A 21935-nucleotide genomic window follows, 5' to 3' on the forward strand; every position below is an offset into this window, starting at 1 on the left:
GGCAAGAATATATCATAGGTAGTACTATGTACTTGTGAACTTCCTTCTGCATCACATCAGTAGACACCTGATGTCGGTTCTCACTTTCTTTGTAATGTTAAAATTGACCAGTGTTCAACATTAGCTATGGTATTCTTGCCAAAAAACAAACGTGAATCTGATCAAGCTTCCGTATCCATGAACTATCAGAAACACTGGTGCCAGGGGAATGTTAAAAAAGCACATGAGGGATGGGCGTGGTGGCTCACGCCTGTAATCCCAGCACTTTGAGAGGCCAAGGCACGTGGATCACCTGAGGTCAGGAGTTCGAGACTAGCCTGGCCAACATGGTGAAATCCCATCTCTACTAAAAATACAAAAATTAGCCAGGCATGGTGGTGCACACCTGTAATCCCAGCTACTTGGGAGGCTGAGGCAGAATTGCCTGAACCCTGGAGGTGGAGGTTGCAGTGAGCTGAGATTGTGCCATTGCACTCCAACCTGGGTGACAAGAGCGAAACTCCGTCTCAAAGAAATGCACAGGGATGTGGTTAGCCAAATCCAGATTGGGAAAATCTTTTTTTTTTTTTTTTTTTTTTGAGACAGTCTTGCCCTGTCACTCACGCTGGAGTGCAGTGGCGTGGTCTCGGCTCACTGCAAGCTCCACCTCCCGGGTTCACGTGTTTCTCCTGCCTCAGCCTCCCCAAGTAGCTGGGACTACAGGCGCCCACCACCACACCCCGCTAATTTTTTTTGTATTTTTAGTAGAGATGGGGTTTCACTGTGTTAGTCAGGATGGTCTCGATCTTCTGACCTCATGATCCGCCCGCCTTGGCCTCCCAAAGTGCTGGGATTACAGGCGGGAGCCACCGCGTCTGGGTGGCCTGAGACTGGGAAATTCTAAAGGACAGAAGACCTGATGTCTTTTGTAAATAAATGGGGAGAGTAAAATAGAGAGGGGGGAGCTGTTGCAGACTAAAAGAGACAAATCAACCAAATGAAATGCGTGGGACCTCACTTGAATACATTACATAGAAAAGAAAGGGAGAGGGACCTTATAAAAGTAAATGAGACTTAAGAGACATATCAGCTCATTGCAATGTGTGCACCTTATTTGGAACCTACTTTGAAAAACCCGTAAGAAAAAAAAGGTATAAAACAGAGGAATTTGAACACTAACCAGGTATTTGAATTTTTATTTTTATTTATTTTTTTATTTTTTGAGACGGAGTCTTGCTCTGTCACCCAGGCTGGAGTGCAGTGGCATGATCTCGACTCACTGCAACCTCCCTCTAACTCCTGGGTTCAAGCGATTCTTCTGCCTCAGCCTCCTGAGTAGCTGGGACCACAGGCACGTGCCACCATGCCTGGCTAGTTTTTTGTATTTTTAGTAGAGACGGGGTTTCAATGCATTAGCCAAGATGGTCTCGATCTCCTAACTTCGTGATCCTCCCACCTTGGCCTCCCAAAGTGCTGGGATTACAGGCGTGAGCCACTGTGCCCGGCCGCGGGAATTGTTAAAATTTTTAAGTGTAATAGTGGTATTACTATATTTTTTAAGTCCTTATCTTTTATAGGAGTGATTCTCATTGAAAGGGTAGATATTTTGTTCCCCCAGGGAACATATGACAATGTCTGGAGATACTCTTGTCATGCCTACTTGTCATAACTGGAGTAGAGGGGTTACTACTGGCATCTAATGGGTAGACACCAGGGATGCTGCTAAACATCCTACTGTGCACAGGACAATCCCTACAGCAACAAACTACCTGACCCAAAATGTCAATAGTTCAAGACCCTCTCTCAAAAAATAAAAAATAAATAAATGTCGGCCAGGTGTGGTGACTCATGCCTGTAATCCCAGCACTTTGGGAGTCCGAGGCAGGAGGATTGCTTGAGCCCAAGAGCTAATTTTTAAAAATTAGCTGGGCATGATGGCATGTACCTGTAGTCTCAGCTACTCAGGAGGCTGAGGCAGGAAGATCACTTGATCCTGGGAGGTTGAGGCTGCACTGAACCTAGATCACACCAGTGTGCTATAGCCTGGGTGACAGGGAGACGCTGTCTCAAAAAAGAAACTTCAATGTTTAGATGTCTTTTATGTTTCAATTTGTTGGAGTCATTTTTCTTCTTCTTCTTCTTCTCTCTCTCTCTCTCTTTTTTTTTTTAATGTAGAGACAGGGTCTCACTATGTTGCCTAGGCTGGTCTCAAACTTCTGGCCTCAAGTGATCCTCCTGTTTCAGCCTCTTGAAGTGTTGAGATTACAGGTGTGAGCCTCTGCACCTGGCCCATTTTTCTTTGTTTTTATTTGAGACAGAGTCTCACTCTGTCACCCAGGCTGGAGTGTAGTGGCACGATCTCAGCTCACTGCAGCCTCTGCCTCCTGGGTTCAAGTGATTCTCCTATCTCAGCATCCTGAGTAGCTGGGATTACAGGCATGCACCACCATGCCCAGAACATTTTTTAAATTTTTAGTAGAGATGGGGTTCTGCCACATTGGGCAGGCTGGTCTTGAACTCCTGACCTCAGGTGATCCCCCTGCCTTGGCCTCCTAAAATGCTAGGCTTACAGGCATGAGACGCCACACCCAGCCCCATTTTTCTTCTTCTTTTTTTTTTTTTTTTTTTTTTTTTTTTGAGACAAAGTCTGCTCTGTTGCCCAGGCTGGAGTGCAGTGACGTGATCTTGGCTCACTGCAAGCTCCGCCTCCCGGGTTTCCGCCATTCTCCCGCCTCAGCCTTCCGAGTAGCTGGGAGTACAGGCGCCCACCATCTCTCCTGGCTAATTTTTTTGTGTTTTTAGTAGAGACAGTATTTCACTGTGTTGGCCAAGCTGGTCTCGAACTCCTGACCTCGTGATCTGCCCGCCTTGGCCTCCCAAAGTGCTGGGATTACAGGTGTAAGCCCCTGGGCTCGGCCCCCCACACACTTTATTATCCCTCCCTACCCCTAGGTTATTTTAAAATTAAATGCTGGGCCGGGCACGGTGGCTCAAGCCTGTAATCCCAGCACTTTGGGAGGCCGAGGCAGGCGGATCATGAGGTCAGGAGATTGATCCTGGCTAACACAGTGAAACCCTGTCTCTACTAAAAATACAAAAAATTAGCCGAGCGTGGTGGCACCTGCCTGTAGTCCCAGCTCCTCGAGAGACTGAGGCAGGAGAATCACTTGAACTCGGGAGTCAGAGGTTGCAGCGAGCAAAGATCATGCCATTGTACTCCAGCCTGGGCGACAGAGCAAGACTCCGTCTCAAAAAAAAAAAAAAAAGAAATTGTGGACATCATTTCATTTGCAAATATTACAGGATACATCTCTGAAAGAGATAGGAATTCTTAAAAATAATTAGAACCATTACATACCTAAAAATAATTTTTCTTTTTTTTAGCCAGAGTCTTGAACTATCACAGGGGCTGGTGTACAGTAGCACAATCTCGGCTTTCTGCAACCTCCGCCTCCCGGGTTCAAGAGATTCTCCTGCCTCAGCCTCCTGAGTGGCTAGGATTACAGGCGCCTGCCACCACGCCCAGCTAATTTTTTGTACTTTTAGTAGAGATGGGGTTTCACTATGTTGGCCAGGCTGGTCTTGAACTCCTGACTTCGTGATCCGCCCGCCTTGGCCTCCCAAAGTGTTGGGATTACAGGCGTGAGCCACTGCACCTGGCAGTAATTTCTTAATACAATAATTAGTGTTACACATCCATGATGGTCACACGCAAACACACACTCTACCTGCTTGAATTGGAAGTCAAATAAGATGATTGATCGTTATTGGATGATTGATAAAGCCATTAGTTGATATGTCACTTGAATCTCATTTAATTTATAGGATCTCCCTCCACCTGTTTTTATTTTTCTTTGCACAATTTTTTTGTTGTTGTAGAAATTGACTCATTTCTTCTGAAGGATTGTTCACATTCTATACTTTGCTATTATGTCCTGTGGTGTTTAAAATATTCCCTTCACCCCACCCCCCCTCCAAAAAAAAACCCAAAAATGGTTCTGCTATCCTCTGTAGTTCTTGTAAGTGAGTAGTTAGATGTAGATCAGTGCTGTTCAATAGAGATAAAATGTGATCTACATGTGTAATTTTCGATTTTCTTTCTTTTTTTTTTTTGGGGGACGGAGTCTGGCTCTGTCGCCCCGGCTGGAGTGCAGTGGCCGGATCTCAGCTCACTGCAAGCTCCGCCTCCCGGGTTTACGCCATTCTCCTGCCTCAGCCTCCCGAGTAGCTGGGACTAGTGACGGAATCTGGCTTTGTTGCCCAGGCTGGAGTGCAGTGGCATGATCTCGGCTCACTGCAACCTCCGCCTCCCGGGTTCACGCCATTCTCTTGCCTCAGCCTCCCGAGTAGCTGGGACTACAGGCTCCCACCACCACACCCGTCCAATTTTTTTTTTTTGTATTTTTAGTAGAGACAGGGGTTTCATCTTGTTAGCCAGGATGGTCTCGACCTCTTGAACTTGTGATCCACCCACCTTGGTCTCCCAAAGTGCTGGGATTACAGGCATGAGTCACTGCGCCCAACCAATTATCGATTTTCTAGTAGCCACATTTTAAAAATAAAAAGACAAAGGTGAAATTAATTTTAATACTATATTATGTTTAGCCTGGTATCCTCAGGAGTATCATTTCAATGTGTGAACTATATAAAAATTATTGATGAGATATTTGATGATCCTTTTTTGTACTGTCTGCAAAATCTACTATGTATTTTACACTTACAGCACGTCTCAATTCAGATGCTAAAATTTCCTCAGAAATACTTGATCTGTATTTAGATTTCCTAAAATTTACAATTGAAAAAGGAGACCCACATACTCAAGTTGTTCCAAATATACATCAAAGTTTTCCAGTAACTGAATTGAATATCAGGTTTTCAGTTTAAATGAACTAAAGTTTCATAACATTAAGATTTTATCTCCTCAGTTGCACTAGCCAAATATCACATGCTAAGTAGCCACATGTGACTACTGGCAACCAGATTGGACAGCACAGAGGCTTGGTTAGATTCAAATTTTGGGGTTCGCTTGTTTGTTGTAGCTACAACTCCACAGGTGGTGGTGGTACTTCCATCAGAAGGTACATAATGTCCATTAGTGGCTCTTTTAGTATGGTTTGCAGCCATGCTTCTTATTGCATAGATCTATTAATTACTCAGGGGTTGCAAAATGGTGACCTTACTCAATCATTTCTGTGTTTACTAGCTGTAGTATTATAGATATTTCCTCTCATCATTTATTTGGTTATTCTGAGATACAGTTTGTATAGGAAAGGCAGGATATATATGCTTGATTTCCCCCCCCCCCCCATCAGTTTATAAAATAAGGAATTGCTTCCTTGGCTTTCTCAAGATTTGTCCACTGAGTTCTCATATCATTATGAATTTAAATATATTTCGTGTCTTTCAGTCTGTTTTGGTTATTATCCTTCTTGGTGCTCAGGTTGTCCCATCTTTGGCCAATGGTAACTCATTCAGTTTGGCTTCTGAATTATTTCAACACAACCCTGGTAGTCTTTGATATCTCCCTTGCTTTCCAATATGTCCAGGCTCATCCTCCCTATTTTCCACCCAGACCTGGAATCAGCTATTTCTCCAGGAAGCTCTGACTTCCTTTAGTGGGAAATACTATTATTTAGCAACTACCATCTGGATATTGGAGTATTCATGATTGCTGGGTTTGTTAGTGCTTCCAGAACTTCTCAATAGATTGGGCTATTAAATGTGTTGTTTTTTTATTATTATTTTGAAGGAAAAATGCATCATGAATTCATATTGATACTTTGAATTGAAATTGTAATTTTTAGTTTAACATCATTGATTTTATTTTTGAGTCTCCCAGTTGTTGTTGCTGAAAATCTCAGTTCCTAGCAACACTAACATAATAACACATTTACTTTATCCTACTATGTATATAATAGTTTGAAAAATCACAATAAGATATTATTAGTAAAAGGGCCGGGTGCAGTGGCTCACGCCTGTAATCCCAGCACTTTGGGAGGCCAAGGCGGGCGGATCACGAGGTCAGGAGATCGAGACCATCCTGGCTAATATGGTGAAACGCCATCTCTACTAAAAATACAAAAAATTAGCTGGGCGTGGTGGCGGGCGCCTGTAGTCCTAGCTACTCAGGAGGCTGAGGCAGGAGAATGGTGTGAACCTGGGAGGTGGAGGTTGCAGTGAGCTGAGATCATGCCGCTGCACTCCAACCTTGGCCACAGAACAAGACTCCGTCTCAAAAAAACAAACAAAAAAGATTTTATTAGTAACAATTTGATTATTGAATGTAATTTTAAATAGTTTAAGATTTTCCGAGATTCTTTTTATTATTAAGCTAAGGAAAGCCTCATTGGGCATGTATAGTCATGTTCCTATGTTTTAAAGTAATTTGAAAGGATTATCTGAGTGTTTAACCAGCTTAATATATAGTTAAGTTTCTTTGCTTTAGTTTGTTTTTCATTTTTAGGGGTTACTCTTTTTAGCATTTTGATTTTTTTTTTCCAGCTTTAATTTCGAAATGTTTCAAACCTATGAAAAACTTGAAAGACTAGAACAGTGAACACTCATATGCCTTTCACCTTAGATTCACCAGTGAATATTTTACCACATTTGCTTTTTCTCTCATCTTTCCCCTCCTTCCCTTTTGCCTCCCATTACATGCAGTTGTTTTGTTTTTGCTGAACCTTTTGAAGGAAGTGTGGCCATGATACTTCAGCCCTAAATACTTCAGCATGCTAAGAGCAAGGAATTGTCCTACCTAACCATAATTTCATATTATACCTAAGAAAATGAATAATTAGGTTTCTTAATATTTAATCTTCAACCCATATTTGAATTTCCCTAGATGTTCTAAAAGTGTCTTTTGTAGTTGTTTTTTTTTTCTTTTTGGAACTAGTATCCAATCAAAATTTGTGAATTTCTTTTATTTATTATGTCTTTTCAGTTTCTTTTAATATGACCTTTTATTCATGACATTGATCTTTTTTTTTAATTTTTTTTATTTTTATTTTTATTTTTTTTTGAGATGGAGTCTCGCTCTGTCGCCCAGGCTGGAGTGCAGTGGCATGATCGCGGCTCGCTGCATGCTCCGCCTCCCGGGTTCACGCCATTCTCCTGCCTCAGCCTCCCAAGTAGCTGGGACCAGGCGCCCGCCACCACGCCTGGCTAATTTTTTTGTATTTTTAGTAGAGACGGGGTTTCACAGTGTTAGCCAGGATGGTCTCGATCTCCAGACCTTGTGATCTGCCCGCCTCAGCCTCCCAAAGTGCTGGGATTACAGGCGTGAGCCACCACGCCCAGCCGGCATTGATCTTTTAAAGAGTCTATGAGAGTTTTTGTGGAAAATGTCCCACATTATGAATATGTTCTTTTTTTTTTACAATATTATTTAACCTGTTCTTCCAACCCTTGTATCTCCTGTAAATTGGAAATTTCATCCAGTCTGGAGGCTCAATGGATTCATGTTAAGTACTTTTTGGCAAGAACATTTCATTAGTGAACTTTATGTGGCATCCCTCCAGGAGGTACATCATGTCAGGATGTGCCCACTATTAGTGATACTGAGTTTGATCCCTCAGTTAAAGTGTCAGTTGCTAGGTTTTTCAACGCTAAATGTACACTTTTGCCTTTGTCATTAATTAGTAATCTTTAGAGTGATGCTTTGGCATTTTGTGAATATCTTGTTCCCCAAAAATTTTTTACCCAGTGGTTTTCATATTTTGATTAAATTTGTTTTAATAGTTATATATAACATCTTTATGTGTTTCTAAAACCAAAAGTATAAAACAAGGTACATGAAGAGAATTCTTGCTTCCATTCCTGTCCCTTTCACCTCTCTTTCTCGATAGATAGCCCTTTAATTAGTTTTTGGATTATTCTTTTTGTTGTTGTTATATGTTTAAAATACAAACATATTTGTATTCCCTCTACCTTCACTTAAATAAAAGATAGCGTACACTATTGTGTAGCTTTCATATTTGACTTAAAAACCTATCCTGGGGCGGGGCACGGTGGCCCGTGCCGGTAATCCCAAGCACTTTGGGAGGCCGAGGCGGGCAGATCACGAGGTCAGGAGGTTGAGACCATCCTGGCTAACATGGTGAAACCCTGTCTCTACTAAAAATACAAAAAAAAATTAGCCAGGCTAATTTTTTAAAAATAATTTTTAAAAAAAAATTAGCCTCCCAAAAAAATTGGGAGGCTGAGGCAGGAGAGTGGCGTGAACCTGGGAGGCGGAGCTTGCAATGAGCCGAGATCACGCCACTGCACTCCAGCCTGGGCGACAGAGTGAGACTCTGTCTCAAAAAAAAAAAAAAAAACCTATCCTGGAGACCACTCCAAAGTAGTGTATAGAGTTCTTCATAAGGACTTTTTAAAATGTACCTATGTTTATGTCCTTTTTATTCTTGAAATCATTCACTGGTACCTCACCTTTCTCAGGATAAAGTCTAAACCTTATAAGGCCCTTCGTAATCTGGCTTTTACTTGTCTATCTAGCATCTTTTCTTTCTGTGCCCTCCCCCAACACACTTGTACACATGCATCAATGCACACGCATGTACATACACACACAATTGCTACTACTGCCATATTGTTTTTTGTTTTTGTTTTTGTTTTTAAGACAAGGTCTCACACTGTTATCCAGGTTGGAGTGCAGTGGCACCATCATGGTTCACTGTAGTCTCGATCTCCTGGGTCCAAGCAGTCCTCTCACCTTAGCCTCCCAAGGAGCTGGGACCACAGGCATGTGCCACCATGTCTGGCTAATTTTTTTTATTTTTGTAGAGACAGAGTCTCCCTGTTTTGCCCAGGCTGGTCTCAAATTCCTATTCTCAAGTGATTTTCCTGACAGCTTCCCAAAATGCTGGGATTAAAGATGTGAGCCACCATTCCTGGCTTGATTTCTCTTTTGAATTCTTTTCAATTCGATGAATGGACCATGAGCAACCTCCCCTGGCTACTTTTTGTGATGCTCCCAACTGCATAGAAGTCTGTTCCTGGCCGGGCATGGTGGCTCACACCTGTAATCCCAGCACTTAGGGAGGCTGAGATGGGTGGATCAGTTGAGCCCAGGAATTTGAGACCAACCTGGGCAACATGGCGAAACTCTGTCTCTACAAAAAATACAAAAGTTAGCCAGGCATGGTGGTGTGTGTCCGTAGTCCCAGCTACTTGGGAGGATCACTTGAGCCTGGGAGGTAGAACTTGCAATGACCAGAGATCATGCCATTGCACTCCAGCCTGGGTAATAGAGCGAGACTCTGTCTCCAAAAAAAAAAAAAAAGTGTATTCCTTTTCTCTGTCTTCACTTGTTCATCCTGTAGTCCTTAGCTTAAACATATTCCTGGAAGCCTACCTTAATTTTTATCACCCGATGAGGTAACCAACCAGAACGCCTCAATGCAGGTCACATATTTCTTATTCTATATACTAGTGGGATCCTTCCCTCTACTTATTATACTTATTTATACCTAAAATACCCTAGGCTCACTAAACATAATAGTACTAACATTCACCACTCAAGAACTATCAATCTCCTGATCTCTGAGTTAGGTGTCTTTCTTGTGAGCTGATTCAACATTGCCTGCTTATCATTGTTTTCACATTCATCCTACAGTATTCTGGTTGTTTACTTATCTGCATTCCTCTGTTAGACCCCTGAGCTCTGTGAGCACAGAAACCAGGACTCACAGGACAGGATGGCCCCAGTGCCTGGCACTTGGTAGGCAATCAGTAAATATTTATTGACTGAAAGTGGCAGAAAGGCACAAGCCCAGACATGCATTGCAATATCCATAAGAACTAAAACTAAACTCAAATGGAATTTGCTCAAATGTAGTGATCTAAGCAGAAAACGTGAATTGCCTTACTTATTGTGGAGCTGTAAGTGGAGTCCAGAGCAGCCAGCGTGGGAGCCTCCAGGTCACCCTGGGGTGGTACTGGCTCATGACTTGGGCTGAGAGCCAGAGAGGGGCACCACCAACTGCTCCTCCTGAGAGACAAAGAGGTCGGCAGGGCCTGGGGGAAGGGCTAGAGATTAGAAAGCAGCCTCAGCCTATAATTTCCAGAGATGGTGGGAATGGTTACTATGGGTAGGATCTGATGGAAGGAACCAAGCTGGAGAAGAAGAACCTGCCCTCCATATAGGAGCAGGCACCCAGGCCACACTCAGTCATCTCTCGGTGGGGGCCTGGGCACAGGGGCCAGGCCCTTCTTGATGTTGCTGGGCCTGGGGCTTACAGGATGCCCAGGCTGAGGAAGAGATCAAGCAAGAGATGAACACACTGCAGCAGAAGCTGAATGAGCAGCAGAGTGTGCTTCAGCGTATTGCCGCCCCCAACATGAAGGCCATGGAAAAGCTGGAAAGTGTCCGAGACAAGTTCCAGGAGACCTCAGATGGTAAGATTTACCCTTCTACTTGGGCCTATGATAAGGACAAGAGGCTAAAGGTATGCCACGGGCCTGCTGTACATCACAGCAGTTCCTGTTCTGACATGCTTTCTTACTTAAAACTCCCAGGAGCCCTAAACAGTAGGGGTTATTACACCTGCTTTATAGAACAGAAAATTGCTGAGGTTCCCAGAGGGTAAATGACCTGTTCAAGGTCACGTAGCTGGTTGCTGGTAGAACACAGGGAGGAATCCATATTTGTGTGGCTGCAGGCCCCTGTTTCTTCCTCTGCATTGTATCCAGTGGCCAGTCCACTGGATACAGTTCCTTCTGGGACCCTCCTCAGGCATTCCTCTCTCTCTCGGTGGGATGTCCCTGCTCTGGATTGTCATTTGCAGGTCCTTCTTGCCAGGGCACTGAGGGGTCACCTGTCTTTCTTTCTGGCAGAGTTTGAAGCAGCCCGAAAGCGAGCAAAGAAGGCCAAGCAGGCATTCGAACAGATCAAGAAGGAGCGCTTTGACCGCTTCAATGCTTGTTTTGAATCTGTGGCCACCAACATTGATGAGATCTATAAAGCCCTGTCCCGCAATAGCAGTGCCCAGGTAGGCTGGAGCCCCTTACCCAACCAGCTGCTACCATCCTCAGTTATCTTTCCCTCTAGGCTTCCTGTCCCTATCTCCATCCAGACTCAGATACAGATCCTGACCCATCTGCCTTCCCCTAGGCATTCCTGGGCCCTGAGAACCCTGAAGAGCCCTACTTGGATGGCATCAACTACAACTGTGTGGCTCCTGGGAAACGCTTCCGGCCTATGGACAACTTATCAGGCGGGGAAAAGACAGTGGCAGCTCTGGCCCTGCTCTTTGCCATCCACAGGTAAGGCTGATCCCCTAGGTCAGTTGACGAAGACTGAACTGAGGCCACCAGAGGCTCTGGGGCCCAAGGATACACAGAGATCTGCAAAGGTGAAGATAGTTTGGTGGAATCTGGATTGCATCCCTGTTTCACTATCTACTGCAGCGTATCTGGCTTTGGTTTTTCTGGACCTGTCTTCCCCATCCACCCTCATCCGCTCAGCATGCCCTCACCGGCCTCTGCATGTATTCAGTCCCACCTCCAGGCTTTTGCTCACAAGGTTGCTGGCTAATAATCCCTTTCCATGTAAATCTAGGTCGATCATCACCTTTCACCCCTTCACCCTTTCTCATTCTCCTCCCCTTCCTTTAGGAAGCCCTCCTTGATCACTGTGTCATACCCTGACCTTCCCCTCCTGAATGCCAGTACTTGAGTCTGACTCCTGCAGCTTATATTGCTTGATTGTACAGCATCAATTTCTTGAGTGCTGCTCTGTACCAGACCCTGCGGAGGGATTAGGGACACAGATGTATCAGACAGGGTCTCCGGCCTCGAGGAGCTCACAGTCTAGCAGAAGCCAGACGCATAAACAGACATGTGCTAAGTGTTGTAACTGGGTGAGCATGGGTGCGATGGATACACAGAGGAGGTACACTTAACCCAGTCTGTGGGGAGGGTGTGGGTAAGCCAGGGAAGACTTTTAAGGACAGGTGCCACTTGAGCAGGAGATGTATAGGATGAGTAGAAGTTTGCCAGGGAGACCAGCAGGCATTCTAGGCTGAGAATGCAGCATGTGCAGAGGCAAGGAGGCATGACAGAGCATGCTGTGATGGCGTGTGTTTGGAATGGGGTGGACCTCTAGGTAGCTCGATCATTACGACTGAAACCTTGGACAGCTTTAGCTCCCCAGCCAGCCTGGAAGCTCCTGAGGGAACCATGTCTTCTTGTGATTCTGTAGGAACCTGGAACACAGGGCTGAGTGCAGAGGGGAGGGCTTTGTTGATGTGTTGGCTTGTAGGGGCTCAGGCAGCTTTGAGACCTGGGTTTTTTAGTCTCTGAAGAAGTGGAGTGGGAAGCTGGCCTGTTTGATGGGTCCTGGGGCTGTCCCACCCCGCCTTGCCACCCCCTCCCCACCTCAGTGTCAGCTCACCTACTGGTTCCCTCCCAGCTACAAGCCAGCCCCCTTCTTCGTCCTGGATGAGATCGATGCTGCCTTGGATAACACCAACATTGGCAAGGTGGGTGCAAAGAAAGTGGGGCCTGGGAGGGATGCCCCCAGGTCGGGGCTGGGTTTCAGGGAACAACTCCTGAGTGTGCCCTAGCCGTTCCTGCTGCCTGCTCTCTGTGCCTGGGAGGCTGGGCTTAGAGTCATCCATGCTGTCGTAGTCAGTAGTCTCCTTCTCTCAACCTCTCTTTTCCCCACCTTCCTCTCCCTACCCTACCTCTTCTGCCTTCTGGTTGTGGCTGGAAAATACAGGGGACTGTTAAGGTTTGAGCCTTGCTAAGTGCCTGGCGGCCTTTCCCACAGGTGGCAAATTACATCAAGGAGCAGTCGACTTGCAACTTCCAGGCCATCGTCATCTCTCTCAAGGAGGAGTTCTACACCAAGGCCGAGAGCCTTATTGGAGTCTATCCTGAGGTAGGGTGGGCCTGGCTCAGGAGCCAGCCCTACTCCCTGCCTGATTTCCCAGGGCAGGAAAGGAAGGCTGCAGAGGAGGGGAAAGGAGGTGGGGGAGCATAGGGAATCAGGTCCTGAATGGCCAGTTGGGCTTGTTGGAGCCCTGCCTCTGGAGGCTTACCCAGCCCAGCCAGGCAGGGCCATTGCGTCTGGGGACAGGTGGAAAGGTAGGCAGAGGCAGCCAGACTGGAGAAAGGAGAGTACAGAAGTAGGCAGGGAGAGAAGGCACATGGGACTGAGCATATCCTCTCACACCCAGAGAGAACCATTGACTGGGTTTTGGGCAGGTATGTAGGGAGGAGGGTTTGAGGCCCCTGATCCTGGGGCACTAGACCCCTCTTAATTCTCTCCTTACAATTTTATTTTTCTTTTTCTCCCTCCTCCTTCAGCAAGGGGACTGTGTGATCAGCAAAGTCCTGACCTTCGACCTCACCAAGTACCCAGATGCCAACCCCAACCCCAATGAGCAGTAGCAGTAGTTCTGCCCTCCCACCCTGTCTGGATCCCTAAGCTGTCCCTCTCCCAATCTCTGGATATTTGACTCCCAACCTTCCCCCTACATCCTGGCCCTTTTTGGTGTAGTCATGGGATTTAGGCACAGCTAATCAAGCATGAAGAGGAACAGAGGTGATGTTAGGTCTGGAGCAAAAATTCCTGAACGACAGGGAGTATTCTGGCCTCTGGAAGGAGGTGCTGAGCTGAACAGGGCCATCTGTTCATCACACACACCCCCTTCCTCCCCCTCATCACCCATAATCGTGGGCCCCTTGGGCCTCTTGCCCACTGTGTGTGTGGGTATGTATGTGTGTATGTATGTATCCGCATGTGTGCATGTGAGTATGTTTGCAAAATAATAAAGGATATTGGAGACTTGTTTTAGAAGGAGCCTAGGCTGAATTTGATTCCAAGAGAGCTTAGGATGACAGCACCCCTGAGCTGGGCAAAGGTACTCAGGACCTCATAGGAGTCTTAGGCAGTTACCTGAAACTGCCTTCATTCACTCATTTGTGTATTCATTCATTTATGTATTCATCAGACACATACCGAACACCCTCTATTTGCCAGGCTCTGTGCTTATAATACAGAGTTGAATCAGACATGATCTCTACCCTCCTAGTTAAGGAGATACAATGGGTTCATGAATGACTATGGTTAGCTGAATGTCATATGTACTTTGAATTTGAGAAGAGGGTGATCGATCCCCTCTAGGCTTCCTGGAGGTCACATTTAAGCTAGACCTTGACAAATTGGTAGGATTTGGTCAGGCACTAGGAGCAGAGCATGAGTTCTGGGGACAGACAGTTATGGGTTCTGGTCCCACTTTTTATTGCTTACTAGTTGTTTGACCTTGGGCAAGTCATTTGACCTTCTGTGCCTCAGTTTCCTCAACTGTAAAATGGGGCTAACAATATTACCTACCTCATAGGATTTAATGATGTCAAGCTCCTCACTGGAGGCCTTATCCCTTCGTGGAGCCCACTAGGTGCCGACCCCTCAGAATATAACCCTCATGCCTGGACCCCTGAGAGCTTCTGATCCCAGCTATTAGGGACAGAAGAAGCCTTCAAATCTGGAAGGTGCTGAATGCCCTGCTGACTGGGAAAGTTTCAGGGCACTGATGGGGTCTACCTGGTAAGTGGAGGGCCTGAGGAAACCTGTAGCTTCAATCATGTATGGTAACCGGGTGCCTGAGCCCCAATCTGGGTTGTGAGGAAATAGGGGAGAGGTAGCCTGGGCCACATCCCAGCCTAACATGTGTGAGGTTCATTTTAGGAACTAACTTCATTAGCTATAAGGATCATGCAGAGGCAGCAAAGCCGGGTGCGATGAGCTCAGCCTTTACTCATTCACGTACACCATCACACTTCACTTCTAATCTGTGTATTGCTTTTTTGCTTTTTAAAAGTTAAGTCCATTTTAATTACCCAAATAATGCATGAATTCATTCTCCTTTTGAGAAATTAGATTGTTAAAGATAGTCTCATTCAGCTATCAACCACTCCCCCTCTTGATCTTTTCCCTCTTAGTGGCTGTTGTTTGTTGTACTTCCATTTAGACTTTGTTTTAATGCTTGTACGTACATAATATGAACTCATTGGAAATATTGTGTGTTTAATACAAGTGGTATATTGAATTGTTTAGCAATTTGTTTTCTTTGCTTAACGATGTTTTTGAGATCTGTGCATGTTACTTAATGTAGCTCAATACATCTTCTGTAATTGCTGTATAGATTGCCATCATATGATTACCACATTTTACTTACGCATTTCTCTTGTTATGGACATTAAGACTGTTTTCAGGTTTTGCTATTACAAAATACTACACAGGAGCATCCCTATGCCTGTGTGAAAGTGTATGTGTGAAAGTTTACCTAGGGTTGATTCCTAGAAGTGGAATTGCAAAGTCATAGGATATTTATATATTGGTTTTTAATAATACTTCCAAATTGCCCTCCTGTACTATTTACTTAGTATTTTTCTTGAGGTTGATCTGAGGTCTAACATTGTTATCCTATATCATTTTCATCCCAAGTAGTGATATCTGTGAAATCACAGGTTTGATGTGTGCTAATTATGTATTTTTCTAATACATATTAAAAGACATAACTATCAAAACAAAATAAATCTGTCTGTTTTCAACCAAAGAAGTCACGTACCACTGGTGGTACTGTGTGCCATAATTTGGCAAATGATGGCCTTTATGGAAGAGCCACAATTCGGGGGTCAGACCTGGTTCAAATTCTAGCTGTAGAAACTTGGGCAAGTTACTTCACCTCTGAGCCTAAGTTTCCACATCTGTAAAAGGAGATAATAAACACCTACCTTGCAGTAGTGAAGCAAAGAGAAAATTAAATATATATGAAGCAATTTGACTGGTATCTAGATCATTCACAGCCCTTTAAACGTCACCTTTGCTATTCTCCCCACTTTACAGATAAGGAAACTGAGGCCCAAAAAGATTTGAACCCAGGTCTTCCGAGTCATTCAAGTGCTTTCTCCACTGTACAGGTGGTTATCAACCTTGGCTGCACATCAGAATCGTTTGTAAAGCTTTTTCTTTTTCCTTTTTAAAAAGTAAAGCAATATATACACAGGTAAAAAATAAAATAGTACAGAAGGGCTTATAATGAGAAGCAGCAGTTCCCTGCTTGCACCCCCACATCCAAAGGATGTGGAACTTTTTAAAAATAAATGCTCTGGGCTGGGCGTGGTGGCTCAAGCCTGTAATCCCAGCACTTTGGGAGGCCGAGACGGGCGGATCACGAGGTCAGCAGATCGAGACCATCCTGGCTAACACGGTGAAACCCCGTCTCTACTAAAAAATACAAAAAATTAGCCGGGTGAGGTGGCGGGCGCCTGTAGTCCCAGCTACTTGGGAGGCTGAGCCAGGAGAATGGCGTGAACCCGGGAGGCGGAGCTTGCAGTGAGCTGAGATCTGGCCACTGCACTCCAGCCTGGGCGACAGAGCGAGACTCCACCTCAAAAAATAAATAAATAAATAAAAATAAATGCTCTGGTCCCGCCTCTGGACATCTGATTCAGTAGGCGTGGATAATAACCCAGATAACCCCTACCTCACAGGATAAAAAGTATTACATGAGCTGCCTTAGGCTAAGGCCCTGGCACACACGTGCTACAAAGGAGCTTTGGGGACTTAAGTCCTGAGGATCCAGGAGGTGAGGTGACTTGTCCGAGATTCCACTGGTTTAGTGGCAGAGCCTAGACTTCCACTTGGATCTATTTAGTGCTTGCCCCCTGCTCTCTCCTGTCGTGCCCCACCACCTCCTGGCATCACAGTGCAACCCTTGTCAGTGAAGGCTGTGCTCGCGGGAGGCCAGGCACCACAGTGTTTCCAAGAGCAGGCTGGATCCGAGTAGATTCCCTAGGGCTTGTTGGAGGAACTAGTTTGACTCCCTTATACTGTGGACGCAGTAGCCTTGCTATAGGGAGTTGAGTACTCCACAACAGTGTCTAAGTTTAATTGGGCACTTCCCTCTGGAAATCACAGTGTTGTGTACCAGGAACACAAAGATGAGTCAAATCTTGATCCTGCCTTTGAGGAGCTCACTGTCTAGTTGGGGAAACAATTTGTAAAACAGCCATTAACCATACAGTGTGATCAACACTGTGACAGGAGCACAGGAGAAACATCTAGCTTATGTGACGATTCAGAGAAGGCATCCTCTAGTCTAGGTGGTGACACCTGAACTGAGTCTTAGGGGCTGGTAGGAATTAGCCAGTTGAGGAAGTATAAAGAATTTCCAGATATCGGAAACGGTATGCATGAAGACATGAAGGCAAGAAACAGCAAAACAAATACTGAAGCATGAAGATTCCTGGGGTGGGGGAAAAGGTAGAGAGGAACCAGATTGGAAGAGGGTCGTAAATGCATGGCTACAGAATTCAGATTTGTCTTGTAGGACTGTGTGGTTCCCAAACTGGCTATATACCACAAACAGGTGGGGCATTCTGAGCCCCAACCTCTAAAAGTTCAGTAAGTCTGGGGTGAGGATTTGGAATCCTGAATGCTTATAAAGGTTACCACATGACTAGGGTACAGCCAGATTTGGAAAGCATAGCTTGAAGGCAGTGAGGGAGCCATGAAATGGTTTTTAATAGGGGGACTCCAGATCAGATGTGAACTTAACCTGTTTCTGGCTGGCTAGCCAAGCAGCATGGAAAACAGATTAGGTTAGATGTTCATGCTATATGTGCCCGTGCTGTAGTTTCCCTGTTAATAAGCTTCTTACACTACTATATTTGCTCATTTTGTCTCTGAATAAGCTTTAGGCACCACAAGGGTGGGCCTGGAGATATTTTGCTTACCAGTATAGCCCCTGCAAAAAGCACAGTGCCTGACACAAAACAGGCACCCAGTAAAGTTTTTGAATGAATGAATGCATGAGTGAATCCATTTGTGAGAGAGCGAATGGAGACAGGGCGATTAGTTAGGAACCTGGAAAAAGACCAGGAGGCCTGCACTAGGGCAAAGGCCAGTGGGAATAGATTGGAGGTGTTAAGGTGTGAACTATTAAGGGAAGATGATAAACTGAACTTAATGACTGATTATTGGATGTGGAGGGTGACTGAGAGGATAGAATGAGTACCCATGAATAGCCAGGATTCCTACCCTATCCCAGTCATCTCTTTCCTTATCCATCTCTGAAACAGAATCTCCTTACATCCTCCTCAGCAATTGGAATTCCTCAAGTTAGACAGACATTCTGTGTGCTGTGTGGTCTCTCACTGCTCTCCCCACCCCCCCGCACCCCTCCACAAACCATTGATTCATTCATCCAGTTCAATAAATCTTGGCTAAGCACCTCCAGTGTGCAGTAAGGCTCTTCCAAGCCAGGACTCTGACTCCCTCTTTCCTACCTCAAGAGATGTTTTTGAGGGCTTTCCCAGGTAAGAGTCACATCCCTTATACAGTAACTTACAGTAAAATACCCAGAATGTCAGACCTGTAAGGGAAGACTGCCCAAACCCCTTCTGAGGTCCTCAGAGGGGAATTAACCTCCTAAGGTCCCACTGCTAGGAAGTGTCAGAGCCAGAAATGGAACCTAGGTTTCCTTTCTATGTCATCTCTAGAGTCTTGATCTCGATATACCCCATTGTAGATCAGGACAGGCAGAGGTGGTCAGGGAGAAGGTGGGACTTAGGTTGAACCTTGAAGGTCGATATATTGGACAGGTCAAACAAGATGCTTGCCAATTACACTGCCCCCTTGTGGAAACGCTTAGCAAACCTGCCATGCTTGCAGTCCCTTCTAAGGGGTTTCTTTAGCATAAGTTGCCATGCTCTGTACCATGTGACCTCACAATCCTGGCCACAGATAGCTAGATGTGGATAGTGTCTGATTCAAGGGCAACCAATCTCTATGTTGGCCAGCGGCCTATTAGCTGGGCTGGCATAAGGACTCCACCTTACAGGGATGGCATGTATCAAATGGCAAACGCATGAAACAACCAGATCTTTCAGGGAGGCAGAATGTGAGATAGTCAGAAGAAGTGAACAGTTAATTAGAATTTAATGAGGCATTAGTGGTGGATGAGGGGTGGCCAGAAACTAAACAGCAAAAGCAAAGAGAAAGCTGCAGAAACCATAAGTAAGCAGAGGTCATGAGACATCTGTATAATGAGATCACGGGGCCACAGGGTGGCAGAAGCCATGAAACAGCAAGGCAACAATGGGCTAAAAGGACGCAGAAGCCATGAAGCAATAGGAGCCACGAGGAACAGAAACCATGAGACAAAACTGACTATGAGATCCACAAAGCAGCAGAAGGCTTGAAGAGATAAGATCATGAGACAGTAGAAGCAATGAGACTGCAAGAACCATAAGGTAGCCAGAACCATGTGGCAACATGACAATAGGAATGGAAGAGGCAGCAGGAGCTACAATGCAGAAAAGCCATGGATTAATAGGAACCGAAGCCCCGGGAGCCGTGAAGCTTCAGGACCCATGAGGCAGGAAAAGCCATGGGCTAGCATCGAGGGGGGCAGAAAGAAGTTAGTCAGTAGCAGTAGGAGGAGTATAAATACAGCCAGAAAGGAGTTGAGTCACCAATTTGGGAAGCACTAGAGAAGGGAGCAACAGATGCCTGCAGCTGAGGGGGTGACAAGATAAGCCAGGCTCTAGAGCTGCTTTGGATCATGAACCATTTTCAAGTTTCTGTTCTTCCATGAGGCTGCCTGTGTAGCTGTCGTCTTCCTTATTTCCCTGTGAATGCTTTAATAAATCCCCATCACTAACCTGAATGTGTCTTTGTTCCTTGGAATCTAAAAGAGGTTAACACTGTGGTGTGCAGTTTAGATGGGTGGAAAGCAGGGCAGGAGGTCTTCCTGGTGGGTTTGAAGCAAGACACAGAGGTGGGAATTCACTCATCCTTTCCTGCCTCACTGGCACGGGCACGGGCACCTTTCATTCACTTACTTGGCTTATTTTTATCATTCATTCATCCACTCATTTATTCATTCACTTATATATGCACTAGCTCACAACTTGACTCACTTATTCATTCATGCATTAATGTAAGCGTTTACCAGTTCATTTGCTTTTTCCTGTATTCACTCATGCATCATTTTTCCATCCATTTGTTCAGCAGGATATGTCGAATTCCTGTCATGTGTCAGGCCCTGTGCTAGGTTCTGGGAATAAGATATACATGCCCTCCAGGAATTCTTGGATTAACTGGGAACTCAGATAAGTAAGCAGTTAAGTGCACTAAGTGTGGAAGATGATATAATGGAAGTCTAGGTGAGGCAAAGTGAGCATATAGGAAGTATTAGATGGTTCTCCCCAGAGTGGGAAAGCCTTTATAGAGGGTGGGACACTTGAACTGAGTCTTGAAAGAGGAATTAGTGCTTACCACATGGAAAGGGAGTAAAAAACATTCCAAGCAGAGGAGCTGCCTAAGCACAGTTAAAGAGTGTGAAAGTGCATGGATTTCAGGGGGGAACGGGGCATCACCCCATGCAGTGGGAGAAGTGGTGGAATCCAAGCAGTCAAGCTTAGCTTTGAGCAATGGGAAGCTGTAGAAGGGTTTGAAGCAAGGGAGTAACTGGGCCATATTGGTATTTAGGAGGACCACTCTAGTAGCTGGAGTGAAAGAAGGTTGGGGGCATGAAACACTGACCTAAAGAATGTACTTCAGGCTGGGCGCGGTGGCTCACGCCTGTAATCCCAACACTTTGGAAGGCCACGGTGGGAGGATCACCTGAGGTCAGGAGTTTGAGACCAGTCTGGCCAACATACCGAAACCCCATCTCTACTAAAAATACAAAAATTAGGCCAGGCGCGGTGGCTCATGCCTGTAATACCAGCACTTTGGGAGGCTGGGAGGCGCTGGATCACTCCAACGCCTGAGTCTGCAGGACCAGCCTGGCCAACATGCAAACCCCCATCTCTACTAAAAATACAAAAAATTAGCTGGGCATGTGGCAGGTGCCTGTAATCCCAGCTACTTGGGAGGCTGGGAGGTGCAGAGAATCGCTGGAACCCGAGAGGCAGAGCTTGCAGTGAGCCGAGATTGCCGCATTGCACTCCAGCCTGAGACAAGAGAGAGACTGCCTCAAAAAAAAAAAAAAAAAAAAAATGTCGGGTGGTGGTATGCTACTCAGAGGCTGAGCAGGAGAATTGCTTTGAACCCAGCACTCCAGCCCGTAAGCAACAGAGTAAGTCTAAAAAAAGGTACTTGCAAAGTACCTTTGTTAGAGTGGTTTCACTTTGAGATTCAGCATTTTGGGAGGTTAGGGCGGTGGATCACTTCCTGAGGCCTGGAGTCTCGGTGACCAGCCCGGCCAACATGGTGAAACTCTGTCTCTACTAAAATATTAAAATTGGGGCCAGGCTGGTACCACATGCCTGTAATTCCAGCTACTAGGGAGCTGAGGCAGGGAGACTGGGCTGGAGCTCAGGGTGCAGAGGTTGCCGTGAGCCAAGATCAGCCACTGCACTCCAGTTTCAGGGCGACAGGAGCAAGGTCTGCCTCAGAAAAAAAAAAAAAGAAAAAGTACATTTGGCGTCAAGCAATCAGAGGCATAAATGAAGACTATGAATCCCCCTAAGGAGAGAGAGAGTTCTACCAGGGGACAAGGAAGACTTTTGGAGGAGGTGGAATTTGAGCTGAGCCTTAAAAGGGAGGATTCCAACTGGTGGAGATAAGGAAGAAAGGCTTTCCAGGCCTGGGAGACATAAAAATAAGAAGGTGGGAATAAATATTCCCTGTTTGGGCTAACAAATACTCCATTTTGACTAAAGCAAAGAGGCTTCACCTAAGGGAGAAGCAGGAAGAGAGACTGCAAGGTTTCCCAAACTTTATTATATTCTGCTACAGTAGGTCTGGAGGGATAAGGGAATTTGGGGGGAGGAGGGTTGTGGGCAGGAGTATCCTTTTTAAAATTTTTTTCTCGTTTTAAAATAGAAGTAATCCATGTACCTTATTTAGAAAACTCAAATCAGTAAAGTCAAATCACTACAGACGGACTCGTGAAAAGCAAAAGTCTACTGCCCCACACATCCCCACCCCCACTCTC

The 21935-nt window shown here is 45.4% G+C and overlaps 1 protein-coding gene across 4 annotated transcripts in view; it reads left to right on the forward strand.

Moving 5' to 3' along the window:
* SMC1A (structural maintenance of chromosomes 1A) overlaps positions 1-21935 on the forward strand; it is a 62495-nt gene that overhangs the window by 29886 nt on the left and 10674 nt on the right. For 3 of the 4 annotated variants that reach the window (XR_004180760.1, XR_004180761.1, XM_031660845.1), the window contains exons 20-22: positions 10218-10374; positions 10813-10967; positions 11090-11241. Coding sequence is in view for 2 of the 4 variants with exons in the window: in XM_031660845.1 (XP_031516705.1) it covers positions 10218-10374; positions 10813-10967; positions 11090-11241 (464 nt within the window). In the remaining 2 variants the exon portion in view is untranslated. Of the gene's footprint in view, positions 1-10217; positions 10375-10812; positions 10968-11089; positions 11242-12388; positions 12459-12748; positions 12860-13287; positions 15519-21935 lie in introns of those variants that run through there. The other variant, XM_031660844.1, reaches the window with a different exon arrangement.

The sequence above is a fragment of the Papio anubis genome, chromosome X, assembly GCF_008728515.1.
Source record: "Papio anubis isolate 15944 chromosome X, Panubis1.0, whole genome shotgun sequence".
Classification (NCBI taxonomy): Eukaryota; Metazoa; Chordata; class Mammalia; order Primates; family Cercopithecidae; genus Papio; species Papio anubis.